At 49.7% G+C, this 12,813-nt stretch overlaps 1 protein-coding gene across 1 annotated transcript; it reads left to right on the forward strand.

The window, feature by feature from the left end:
• Positions 1-182: 182 nt before the first annotated feature.
• On the forward strand, positions 183-6,845 carry SOX7 (SRY-box transcription factor 7). The gene is made up of 2 exons (XM_004707635.2): positions 183-429; positions 4,074-6,845. Exons 1-2 carry the CDS (start codon positions 192-194, stop codon positions 5,006-5,008), a joined length of 1,173 nt encoding a protein of 390 aa, XP_004707692.1. The 5' UTR covers positions 183-191; the 3' UTR covers positions 5,009-6,845.
• Positions 6,846-12,813: the final 5,968 nt, after the last annotated feature.

Genomic DNA, 12,813 nt, shown 5'->3' on the forward strand with positions numbered 1-12,813 from the left:
GCAGGGAGGGGGCCCGGCGCTGAGACGCGAGGAGGAGCCGCACCACTTTCACGAGTCATTGGAGGACGCAGCCGCCCGAAGCTGATAAATCAGGGGCCGCAGCTGCGGGCCAAGTTGGACGCCCGCGACCCGTGCGAGGGCCAGGTCTGCCCCAGCTCAGCGAAGCCAAGCGAGGCGACCCCTGTGCGGCCATGACCTCGCTGCTAGGAGGCTACCCGTGGCCTGAAGGGCTCGAGTGCCCAGCCCTGGAAGCCGAACTGTCGGATGGGCTGTCCCCACCAGCCGCCCCGCGACCCCCGGGGGACAAGGGCTCTGAAAGCCGCATCCGGCGGCCCATGAATGCCTTCATGGTGTGGGCCAAGGACGAGAGGAAACGGCTGGCGGTGCAGAACCCAGACCTGCACAACGCCGAGCTCAGCAAGATGCTGGGTGAGTGACGGCCTGGGGCGGGAGCCCGGGGGTGTCGGCGGGCCTGGCAGGGGCGGCTGCAGGCAGAGGCGGGGGCTGCGGGGAGGTCGGCGAGGACCCTCGGGTGCTCAGGGACAGAGAGGCAGTTGGGACGCTCGGAGTCCCACTGGAGTGCGTGTGCAAGCGCCCAAACGGGCTGGGCGCCCGCTGTGTTCGCGAGAAGGTGCGCAGGCTGAGGGTGGCTGTGTGTCCGGGTGGTTGGGGTTTTCCCGATCGGGCGAGGTCCCAAGGAGGCCGCGCTGCGGCTTAGGGGTTGCGGGAAGGCTCCCGCGGTGGGAACAAGAGCAGGGTAGCTCTGGCAAGAGGGAGTTCGGGAACCCCTGGAGGGGGCCCCTGGAGGCGGCCAGATGACGGCCTCTTTTCTTGGTTGGACCAGGCCGCCCGGAGATTGGAAATGTCCCGCTGAGCAGAGCGCGGCGAGCCCGCCGCATTTCCCCTGGCTGCTCAGCCCCGGGCTGGTAACGGAGTGGCCAAGGCCGTTCTTCGAAATACCGAAGAGGGGAAATCATTCTTTATCCCTGCACTTTAGGATTGGCAAAACCACGGAGACTGTCGCAGATAAAAGTATCAACGAATATTCGTGAAAAGAAGTGTGGCAGGAACTCATCCCGATTTTAACTTAATTATTACAGCAAGAGCAAAAGAAGTCCTCACAAATATTTTATTGATTCATTATCGGTGTCCCCAGTCAGGGTTGGAAGTAATTGAATGAGGTTTGTTAACGGTGGCCAGGGAGAGTCTGGCCTAAAGATGGGTCGTTTCCCTGGTTAAGTCTCCGGTTAGGTTAAGTCTCCATAAGCCCCATCCTGCAAGCTGGCTTCCCAGAGGGTTCTCTTCTTTCTCTAGTGTCTTGAGCTCAATGATTCCCCCAGCCAAGCCAAGCCCTCTTGCCCTTTCGACTTGGGTTTTACTCGTTTCAACTGTAGAAATTCTTTCAAAGCATTTTTGTGCACCCTGTGTGCTCCAGGCCCTGTGAAGGTAGCCCTGAGATTGGAGATTGGCCCTTCCCTTCCCAGCTTGGCTCAGAACGAGCCCTTCCTTTTCCTATGGAAGCCCGGAGCTCTCTCCATGGGTGGAATCATAGGGTGGGGACGTAATGCCTACCTATCTGGCTACAGCCAGAAGCCCGCAGAGGAGGTTGCCCTTCACTAGTGTCCACGGCCCTGGGTTTCAAAGGGCCCATGTGCAGCCTGCCTGTGCCTGAGTCCTGTTGTGACTTTCCTGAGGTTCATTCTTCCATCAAGTCTTTAGAAAGTTATAATTAATCTTGTGCTGACATCAAGTTAGATATAGGAGTATATGATGTTAACATGCGTTCATTGCCCTAAAATCGTGTGGATTTTTCAAATGGTGATAACAGAAACAGAGGGTGTTTTTATGGGTCCTCTGAAAGTCTTGTGGGCCCTAGACACTGTGCCTTATTGCCTGAGCACCCAGCCCAGAAAAAGAAGTCCCAGGATTCTGACACCAGAGGTCAGAGAGGAGGGTAAGCTGGAGTCGTCTCCTGCTGAGGAAGGCTGCCTGCTCCCCAGGAAAAAGGGGCATAGGAGACAAATCTCTCCCTGTGAGCAAATCCTTGTTGTCCACTTGTGCACCTGCCTTAAGAGGGGCCAGTGCATTTTGCAGGAGAGATGCGAATTCCTTCCTATGTAAGGCCACCTGGCACCGAGCAAGGGAGACTAACACAGACCTGTGTTGCTTGCTAATGGGAGGCTACTTCTGACCCCATCATCTCAGTCTGCTCTTTGTTTTTGTCCTATGAAAGGGAAGGGGTCCGGGTGAGAGTCCCAACTTGATTGGCTATGAGCTTTCCAAATGAGCATCTTCTCCCAGTAGTTTTAGTATGCTGTGAATGAGAACATATGTACAGACCTTCATCCACTTAGTAGCATGTGAAAATGAACTTGTATTTTAGTGAATACAACAATACCTAGGGACATTTAGAAACTAGCTTCACATTATATATTCCATCCACAGGCAGTGCATGTGGGGCACCTGGACTTTAGGCCTCTTGCAACACCACAGGTTGGGGACCACTGACCTTCAGGGTCCCTTCTAGGTCCTAAATACAGTGTTCCTAGCACAGTTCAAATTTCCCTTTTAAGAGACAGCTAATTATATTAATTTGTGACACCATCCAATTTAGTTACACAATTTCACCCACATGGCAGAACACTTTAACAACCCCACCCTTGGCCCCCTTTGTGGGCCTTGATCCTTGGAACCAGTCTGTGCTGATCTTGAGCTCTGTGTGCAGTCCTGGGCCCTCTGAGAAGTACTGCTGGGTAGGTGGCCCCTTGCTGACCGGACTTAACTTTTAGTAACTAACCACCAGTGGTTCTCAAACTTTATGATGCATGACAGCAGCGGTTCTCAACCTATGGGTCTCGACCCCTTTGGGGGTCGAACGATCCTTTCACAGGGGTCGCCCGATTCATAACAGCAAAAAGACAGTGATGAAGTAGCAACGAAAATAATTTTGTGGTTGGGGGTCACCACAACATGAGGAACTGTAGTAAAGGGTCAAGGCATTAGGAAGGTGGAGAGCCACTGCATTAGAGCCATTGAGGGAACTTGTTAACATAATGGGATCTTGGACCCATTTGAGGAGATAACAATTCAAGTGGTCTGGATGCAGTCTTCAGAAATTACTGCCTCCGGAAGGATACATGATATGTGCGAAGAAAGCAGAGAGAAACACAAAAATCATTTAAAAAACAACAGAGCAGTGGGTAGCCATGAAAATAGGACACTAGGGAACTCAGTCCGTGGAGCCAATAGGGTAGGAGGATGGGGTGCTTTTAAAGAGGAAAGTTCTGAGACAGGTAGTCCATGGTCTTGGTTTGGTAGCGAGGACATGGAGGCCCAGGGAGGTTACAGAATTGGCTTCTATGTGGCCGAGCAGGTGCCCCCTGCCACAGTTGATGGGTCGTAGGTAGATGTGCTCTGTGTTGGGCTGTGTATACCTGCATTCGTCAGTGTCTACATGTGTGTCTCTCTCTGTGTGTGCACCTGTGTGTGTGCTGCCTGCTCATGTGCTGCCCATGACCACCTCTTCCTCCAGCAGGGTCCTATTGACCTTCAGCTATAACGAGTTGTCATTGTGAACATAACTGACTGACACACGTGTGAAACTATTGGCCGAGCCTAAGTGTCTTCCCGGGAAGGCCTGTCAGGTTGCTGCCCCAGTACACAGTGCGAGCCCATCCCGAGGAGGCAGCCATAATCAGCCAAGGCAGACGTGTCAGGACACTTCACCAATGAGCAGGACAGACAAGCAGAGGGCCAGCAGATCCCCAAGCCAGCGTTGTAGTGGCTGTATGCTTTTAAGAGCGGCGGTGGCGTGCCTTTCCATCCAGTTGCATGAAGCGGTTTTGTGGGATGCAAGAAAGGAAGTGTGGTTTAGCCTCTGTGTGTGCAGGCCCTGTGGCGAGAAGAGGGTGCGAGCCTGTCTCTCTGTCTGTCTGTCTGTGGCTGTGAATGGGGAGAGGGCGGACAGGGGAAAGCGTAGCCCCCCATGTGTCTGGTGGTCAGAGGCACGATTCTCTGTATGAGACAAAGCAGCGTAGACACTGAAGGTGCTCTTCTCTGGCTTGCATGAACAGGAAAGTCCTGGAAGGCCCTGACGCTGTCCCAGAAGCGACCCTACGTGGACGAGGCGGAGCGGCTGCGCGTGCAGCACATGCAGGACCACCCCAACTACAAGTACCGCCCCCGCAGGAAAAAGCAGGTCAAACGCCTCTGCAAGCGCGTGGACGCTGGCTTCCTCCTGAGCTCCCTGTCCCGAGACCAGAACAGCCTGCCCGAGAAGAGGAACGGGAGCCGGGGGCCTCTGGGTGAGAAGGACGAGAGGGGTGAGTACCCACCGGGCGCCTCCCTGCCCAGCCTCAGGGGCTGCTACCACAAGGCGCCAGGTGGCGGCAGTACCAGCACCACGGGCAGTGTGGACACCTACCCGTACGGGCTGCCCACGCCCCCAGAGATGTCCCCGCTGGACGGGCTGGAGCCGGAGCAGACCTTCTTCTCTTCCCCCTGCCAAGAGGAGCACGCTCACTCCCACCGCATCCCTCACTTGCAAGGGTCCCCCTACTCCCCCCAGTATGCCCCCAGCCCCCTCCACTGCAGTCACCCCATGGGTTCTCTGGCCCTCGGCCAGTCCCCAGGAGTCTCTATGATGTCCACTGTACCGGGCTGCCCCCCATCGCCTGCCTATTACTCCCCTGCCACTTACCACACTCTCCACTCCAACCTCCCCGCCCACCATGCTCATCTCGGGCAGCTCTCCCCGCCTCCCGAGCACCCAGGCTTTGACACGCTGGATCAGCTGAGCCAGGTGGAACTCCTGGGGGACATGGATCGCAATGAGTTCGACCAGTATTTGAACACTCCTGGCCACCCAGACTCTTCCGCAGGGGCCCTGAGCCTCAGTGGTCATGCCCAGGTCTCCCAGGTGACAGCAGCAGGCCCCACAGAGACCAGTCTCATCTCCGTTCTGGCTGATGCCACCGCAACATACTACAACAGCTATAGTGTGTCATAGAGCCTCGAACCAGCAGGTGCAGCCCTGTCCACCCTGCCCTCTCAGACGCTGGAGCACCGCGGAGCGACAAGAGACATTGAGAGACTGTGCAGCATTCTCCGCTTTCCGAGAACGGATCTCAGGGCCTGAGGAGAGGTCTGAACTCCTGGCCGGCATCTGAGAGACTTGGAACTAAAGCTGAAGGGTGTCTTGCTGAGCTCAGTGGCTCCCCCACTCCCACCCCCCACCGTCCCTTGACCGTCAGTTCCACTCTCTTCAGCTGGTGTGTTGAGTATATTCCTTCAAATGAGTTATCACTGGTGACAGCTGGGGAATATGACACTGGGGTTACTGAAAGATGCTGTTTAATGGTAGAGTCTCACCTGCTTCTCTTTCCAAACACCTCCTGGTTGAAACAAATGTGCTCCAAGCCCGACGCTGGCCTCTTTCCTGCTGGCTGTCCACTCGGATACCGGCTGACTCGTCTCGGGCCCCTCATTGACGAGCTGTGGACAAGGAGTCTGGGTTCCCTATGGTTAAATGAGGGGCCCTCTTTGCTCCACATTCTTCTGATTTAAGGTCCCCTAAGGGCTAACTAAAAGGAAGATGGGAAATTTGACGCCTTAATACGCTCGTTAACGTGCATCTCCGTGAGATTTTGGTGTGTTCACTCCCTTCCACAATGATTACATTTTTTTCAAAAGGACGAATGTTCAGTTTGAAAAACCAAACCAAACCAAGCACTCATCTTCATTTGGGAAATTAACTTCCCTGGTTGAGTGGCTTGTGCTTGTTTTGTTTTGGTTGTGTGTGTGAGAGAGGAGAGAAAGAGAAAACTTAAGTAAGTTCTCTTGTATCACATGCAAACTGCATGACAAACTACCCTGTAAATATATACAATAAATGTGTGGGTGAAACACACAGGCCTTCACGCACAGCCTTAAACATACATCTATGGGTGCCAAACAAAGATGTCCTTGTTCATGGTGCTAACATCATATCAACTCCCTGTTCCTAATGACCAAAGGCGCCACGGTACCTAACAAGAACTTGGAATAAAACAACCTTCCTTTCTTCAAGTCTTGGGGTGTCGTTTTCTGCAGCACGGTTCCAGCACACACACACCTCTCCGGATGCAAACAGAGCTTCCTTCTCTGCTGGCTCTGTCTTCTTTTCTTCCTTTGCTGGATTTTCTTTCTTGTCCTCCACTCTTGAATTAGGGACTACTTCATAGAGAGCATCTTATTTATAATCCTAAACATTTTCCTCACACACAAGCTGGTTCCTTGAGGCCAATTCCTTCAGCCAAAATTTGAGAACACATTTCCTGCCCCCACTTTGATTCTACGAAATTCCCAAAGAGCAAACATGCCCTGTGATGTGGAAAATATTTCTGAGCCTTGCTCCTACCCCCAAACATTTCCCCACCTCTCTTAAAGTCCCCTTTGAAGGAACATACCTAACAATGAGACAGCTATTTGTCTTTTGATTTCAACATATTATTGCCATATAAACTGTGTGTTTTATATATTCTACTATTATTTCCCCTTATGTTTTGTATGGTTAAAGTATGCTTTTTTTCCTTCCAAGAAGTCTTACTGTAAAATGGCTTACCAGATATGATTAATCTTTATGCTATTATCGTATATGACACTTGGTAATAAATAGTCAACTGTTGAGGATGTGATTGACTGGGACACAATCCAGAATATGTATTAATAGTCTTTTCAAACATTATCACAGACATTAAGCTAAACTGTTACTTGTTTCCCTTTTTGTAAGAACTACACATGCTTTGGAACTGTTGTAGATATTGATTTGTCTAAAATATTTAATTTAAATAAACGTTTTTGTACCATGATCATACTATCATTGAAACAGAGCTCGAGTGAAAAAGAAGGAACCAGGAGAAACACAGATGTTTCATCCAAATGCTACTTGGATTAAGAGTCCGTGTTTTCTTCTAGGTTCACTTTTTATCTGAAAAAGTTGGTATCCTACAGGGGTGCTACATTTTATTTTGTGAGTTGTGGTAGCCTCATAAAATGAGTCCCAATTCGATGTGTTAGAAACATTTATTTTCCCTGGTCTCGAAAGAAAAGACTGCATTCCCCGCATACACCACTGAGCAGTTGTCTGCTCCAGACTTCAGGCTTGCAAATGAAACAAGGTGATTATCCGGCTCTTTCAAACTGGAAAGTAAGTGTTTGCCCCAGGACTTGCTCCCTTAAGGCTGCCCTGAAATAGTCCTTCTACTGAAACCTGCTCCAGGAGGCTGAGCTCACCCTCTGGTGTGTCTCGAGGACGTGGTAGTAGAGCCAATGGCAAGCTTTCAGAGCTCTGTGGAAGGAGTGTTGTGGGGCAGGCACCAAGGCACATGGATTAGCAATTCCAGGATGTACTATTTCACAAGGTTCAGGAATATAAATGCCAGCCAAAAAGTACCTGGAAAAAGCTTGCAATTGCTCAGTCAGTCCCTGAGCAGGACGGTGGTGTAGCAGTTGGAACATGTTCCAGTCAAGGGTGGCCTTGGGTTCTAGGCCCTCTGGGCCAAGGTGTGGATCTTGGCAGGGCCCAACCAGGTGAGCATTCTTCCTTCATTAGGATCTGAATTTATATTCATTACTTTAATAGCCCTTTATAGGTATACGGCATTTTACAGAGCGTTTTATGGGCTGTTTCTCATCCACTGTCCCAGGTCGGGCCCCATCGTTCATCTACCCCGTTGCACAGCCAGGGACACCAAGGCCCAGGTGGGAGCTGAACATGTAGGTCACACCACTTACGGCAGTGGTTCTCAACCTTCCTCATGCCGGCGAGCTTTCATGCAGTTTCTCATGTTGTGGTGACCCCCAACCATACAATTATTTTCGTTGCTACTTCATCACTGTCATTTTGCTACTGTTATGAATTAGGCGATCCCTGCGAAAGGGTCGTTCGACCCCCAAGGGGGTCACGACCCCCAGGTTGAGAACCGCTGACTTAGGGGATGCTGGGGCATCAGGACAGGGCCAGACTTGTTTGTTGGTAGCCTTGGCCAGACAAGTTTCACAGCTAGAGGCTCGACACCTTTTGAGGGGCACTTTTACTGTGGTATGGAATGATGTGTGCTGTGCTTCCTACTTCTCAAGTCAGGAAACAAAGGAGCGAGCAAAAGGAAATGATGAGGTCAGACACCTGAAGACACTGTCACTCAGGCCCTGTGGCTGTGGTCAGCTTACAGTAGCTACCTGCCGGGTTATCGGCTGGTGGAGGACGTGTGTCGTCCTTGTCTGGCGGTGTCTGCCCACGACATGGTCCTGATACTGCCAAAAGGGGCGTACTCCTTGCCAGGATATGCTCTGGGGGTGGGGGCGTTGTCCCTGCCTCTGGGAAGGCAGGAAACAGGCCAGCGACAACAGGATCACTCTTTCCCTTTTGCTCGCTGTGAGTGAAACAGCCCTCCCCAGAAAGCCAGGCCTGTTTCAGAACGTTAGCTTCTCATTCTGACTGCACAACTGCCCCCTGAGAGGAGATCTCTTTTTGCTTTGGGTGATGAGAAGGTGTGGGTATGCACAGTGATGCTTGACTCTCTCTAACCCGTTGGTGGGAGCCATCGAGTCTGTTCTGGCTCAGAGAGACCCCGGGCACAACAGAACGAAAGGTTGCCCGGTCCTGCGCCATCCTCACAGTTGTTCCTGTGTTTGAGCGCATTGCTGCAGCTACTGGGTCAATCCGTCTCCTTGAGAGCCTTCCTCTTCATCACTGCCCCTCTGCTTTACCCAGCATGCTGTCCTTCTCCAGGGACTGCGCTCTCCTGACAACCTGTCACAGCACGGAAGATGAAGGCTTGCCATCCTTGCCTCCAAGGAGCAGCTTGTCGACACTTCTTCCAAGCGAGATCTATTGGTTCTTTTGGCAGTCCGTGTACTTTCAAGATTCTTCACCAGCGCCATAATTCAAACGCGTTGATTCTTCTTCGGTCTTCCAAATTCAATATCCAACTCTTTCTTTTTTTAAATAATGACATTTATTTATTTATTTATTAATAGTTTTATTAGGGGCTCATACAATTCTTATCACAACCCAGACATACATCAATTGTGTAAAGCATATTTGTACATTCCTTGCCCTCATCATTCTCAAAACATTTGCTCTGATATGCAGATGAGGCCATTGAAATTCCCATGGGCTTGGATCAGGTGCACCTTAGTCCTCCAAGTCACATCTTTGCTTTTAAAAACTTTAAAGAGGTCTAACCTGTAGGTATTACCATGTTGAGCTTGTTCTAACTGCCAGCACCCCCTGCCTCCATGCCAGGGCCGGCTCCTGGGTGGCTGCCTTCCTCAGTGATGAGCTCAGCTCGATCCCAGACTCCTGGTCTCTCCCTTCCACAGCTGCTTCCAGTGTCCAAGTGGGACCCTGGTCCTGTGTTCCTACGGCTATTTTAACCTTTGTACGAGAGAAGGTGATTTTATGTTCTCTTGTTTAGTAGAGGCCCCAGATTGTATAAACTTCAGGTCCCTTCACCCTGGCTTGCCTCTGTGGGCACCCCTATGGCTAACCCTCTCCCCACTGCCCACTCTCCGGGCTCCCCACACCATACCCTGCCACTCTCACATGGGTTAACGTTTTTCCTCTGAAAATACTCTTCCTTCGCATGCTTCTATGGTTTTACCAGCGTTATCCCACCTGGAAGACCCTGTCCCACAATCTCTCGGGGGACATCCCAGTCACTCAATACTCAAGTCCAGCTCCGAGGTCCTCCTGGCAGGGGGACAGTCACTCCGTGCCCAGGGCTCCTTCCCACAGGGCTAAGGCAGATATCCTCACGTCATCACCCGCCATCAGCCTCTGTGTACCCTTCACAGCAGGGCAGACCCAGAAACGAACAAATCAATACAGTAAACATCTGAGCTGTCCTATATACATGTTCTCGTTCACCTTAGGGACTATGGGGGTTATAGAATTGAACCTGTGTCCTTAATTTTTCTGGCCCATCTCTCTGGAGACCAGGGCTATCGGGTCTTTGTGTGTGTGGTTCCAGAAGGCTCTGGGGCTGAGGCTGATGAGGCAGTGGCTATTGGTGCGCACACCTGAGACAGTCGCTGCCTGGAGTAGAAAGTTCAGGAGACACAGTGTGGGCACAGAAGATCACCTCCTGTCCTCTGCAGTCCTGGTGAAGCAGAACAGAGCTGTCGGCAGACAGCTGGTGGCACAGTCCCTGGCTGTCTGCACTGGTTGGGAAGTGCTTACTTTCTGGGAAGGCTGTGTTCTTGGCCTCATGGCAGTGAAAGAAGGGGCGAGAGAGACTATGAGGACCTCGATCGATGCATAGTTAAGACAGATGTTGCTATTAGGTGCCTTCCAGTTGATCTCGACTCACTCTAACCCACTTGATTAGGTTAGATCCCTGTTCCACAGGGATCCCTAGGTTGTGATCATCATGGAAGCAGATGCCCAGCTCGCTCCCAGGGTTGCTTCCAATCTAGCAGCCAAGTGTTTGCTTAATTGTTGCCCCACCAAGGCTCCTAGATGACAGATAAAAACCGACCTCACTGCCCTCAGTCACTTGGATTCTGACGCAGAGATGGAGATCATCACTTTCATAAGAGACACATGATCTTGGTGGAAAGTTTAGGAGAAGAACAATAGCAGATCATAAAGAAGGAAGTTCTTTATTGTTCGACCATGTAGGGGCACAGGTGGGGATCTGTTTGTCCACTTGCATATGCCCACCCCTTTTTTTGTTTGATTTTGGTCTTAATATGCTGTTCTCAGGTGCCATCAAGTCAGTCCTGATTAATAGTGACCCATGTGCAACAGAACGAAACACCGCTTGGTGCTGCGCCTTCCTCACAGCTGTTCTTGTGTTTGAGCCCATTGTTGCAGCATGTCAATCCATCTCCTTTAGGGTCTTCCACTTTTTGCTGCCCCTCCACTTGGCAAGCATGATACCCTTCTCTAGGGACTGACTGGTCTCTCTTGACAACATGTCCAAAGTACGTGAGATGGTACCTTGCCATCCTTACCTCTGAGTGACACTCTGGCTGTACTTCTTCCAAGACTGATTTGTTTGTTCTTATGGCAGTCCACGGTGCTTTCAATATTCTTTGCCAGAACCATAATTCAAATGTATCAATTCTTCTTCGGTCTTCCTTATTCAATGTCTAACTTTCATATGTGTAGGTAGTGTTTGAAATTACCAGGGCTTGGCTCAGACATACCTTAGACGGCAAAGTACTGTATATACTCGAGTATAAGCTGACCCGAATATCAGCGAAGGCACCTAATTTTACCACAAAAACTGCATTAAAAACGTGCAGGAAAACTCAGCTTACACACAAGTATATATGGTAACTGCTTTTCAACACATTTAAGAAGTCTTATGCAGCAGATTTACCTAATGCGATGTGTCTTTTGATATCTTGACTGCTGCTTCCAAGAACATTGATTGTGGATCCAAGCAAGACACCAGTCTTTGACAATTTCAATGTTTTCCTCTGTTTATCATGATACCTATTGGTCCAATTGTGAGGGATTTGATCTTTCTTTTATTAAGTTGTAATACATACTAAAGGGTACAATCCTTGATTTTCATCAGCAAGTACTCCAAGTCCTCCTCACTTCAGCAAGCAAAGCTGTGACATCTGCGTATTGCATACTGTTAATAAGCCTTCCTCCAAGATACATCTTTCATGGTAAAATAATCCTTTACAGATATTTGTATTTATTAATATGAAATACACATTTTTCTATGCCATTAAACGTTTCTTCCTTGTAAAAGGTGTTTTATTTCCAGTTTGAAAAATAGCAACAACAAAAAAAGAAAGAAAATTAGCATGAAAAAGTTGGGGAGTAAAACAAAAAGAAAAACTCTACAAGCTCTGTACATAAGTCTTTTAAACATTTTCATATTTTATCTGCTGAACTCCCTAGTCCTGTATTCTTGTAGGCGAAACTGAGTATCATCATAAATACCATCAATACAAAAAATTTTGGCTTTACTCTTTCAACATTACATCATAGTGCTTTTACCAGGTTGGTAGCTATTTTGTACTTATTCAGCTACTAACCTAAAGGTCCGAGGACTGACCTTGAGCTAAATTCATGTTTATCATTTTTCATGACTGTAACTTAATTTTTCTGGCTACTCCCTCGCTATTAGATAACGAAAATGTACTTGCTTCCAACGCTCAGTGAGCATTTACTTATGTTCTAAGCTGTTTCTCCCAGGTGATCAGTGCGTCTAAGCAGAGGAACATACGTTATTTTAACATTGCTGGTTTGCTCTCCCAAGCCCATTGCTGGCATCTGAACGAGCTCTGCCTGCCAGAGGCACTTTTCTGGTCATGTGGTGCCCTTGTTCTGCCCAAGGAATTGTTACAGTTCACTGCAGCCTGCCCTGGGACAATGAGGGGTGTTCATTCCTTTGTTCAATGGGTGAGTAATACAATGGTGGGTAACACATGCTTCCTTGGCCTGCTGAGGCTAACCTTAGCCCTAGATGTGTGTGACAGTTGTTTTTGTTTTATGCATGAGCATCACCATAGTGGCATAGTGGTAATAAGTTGGACTGCTAGCTGCATGGTCAGCAGTTCAAAACCACCAATTCATCCCCAGGAGAAAGATGAGACCCTTTGCTCCAGTAAAGATTTACCACGCTGGAAGCCCACAGGGGCTGCTCCACAGCCATATTCTATAAGGCTGCTATGAGTCTAAATGGAGTCAGTCCTAGGGAGGTTTTCTTTCTTTTGAGTTTTCTCAAATCTAGGGAGAGTGGGAGAGTAATGGGAAGACCTGGGGGCTGACATTGTCCCATCACTGGGTTTTGAACTGTTCTCCCA

This window comes from Echinops telfairi, unplaced genomic scaffold, assembly GCF_000313985.2.
Source record: "Echinops telfairi isolate 266 unplaced genomic scaffold, ASM31398v2 ScPeMD7_9;HRSCAF=40, whole genome shotgun sequence".
Lineage (NCBI taxonomy): Eukaryota > Metazoa > Chordata > Mammalia > Afrosoricida > Tenrecidae > Echinops > Echinops telfairi.

What these genes read in the sequence shown, in the direction of transcription:
- SOX7 (XM_004707635.2), top strand. Translation starts at nt 192, where the DNA reads ATGACCTCGCTGCTAGGAGGCTACCCGTGGCCTGAAGGGCTCGAGTGC. An exon ending in CGAGCTCAGCAAGATGCTGG is followed by an intron (nt 430 to 4,073) that starts GTGAGTGACGGC and finishes TTGCATGAACAG; the next exon opens with GAAAGTCCTGGAAGGCCCTG.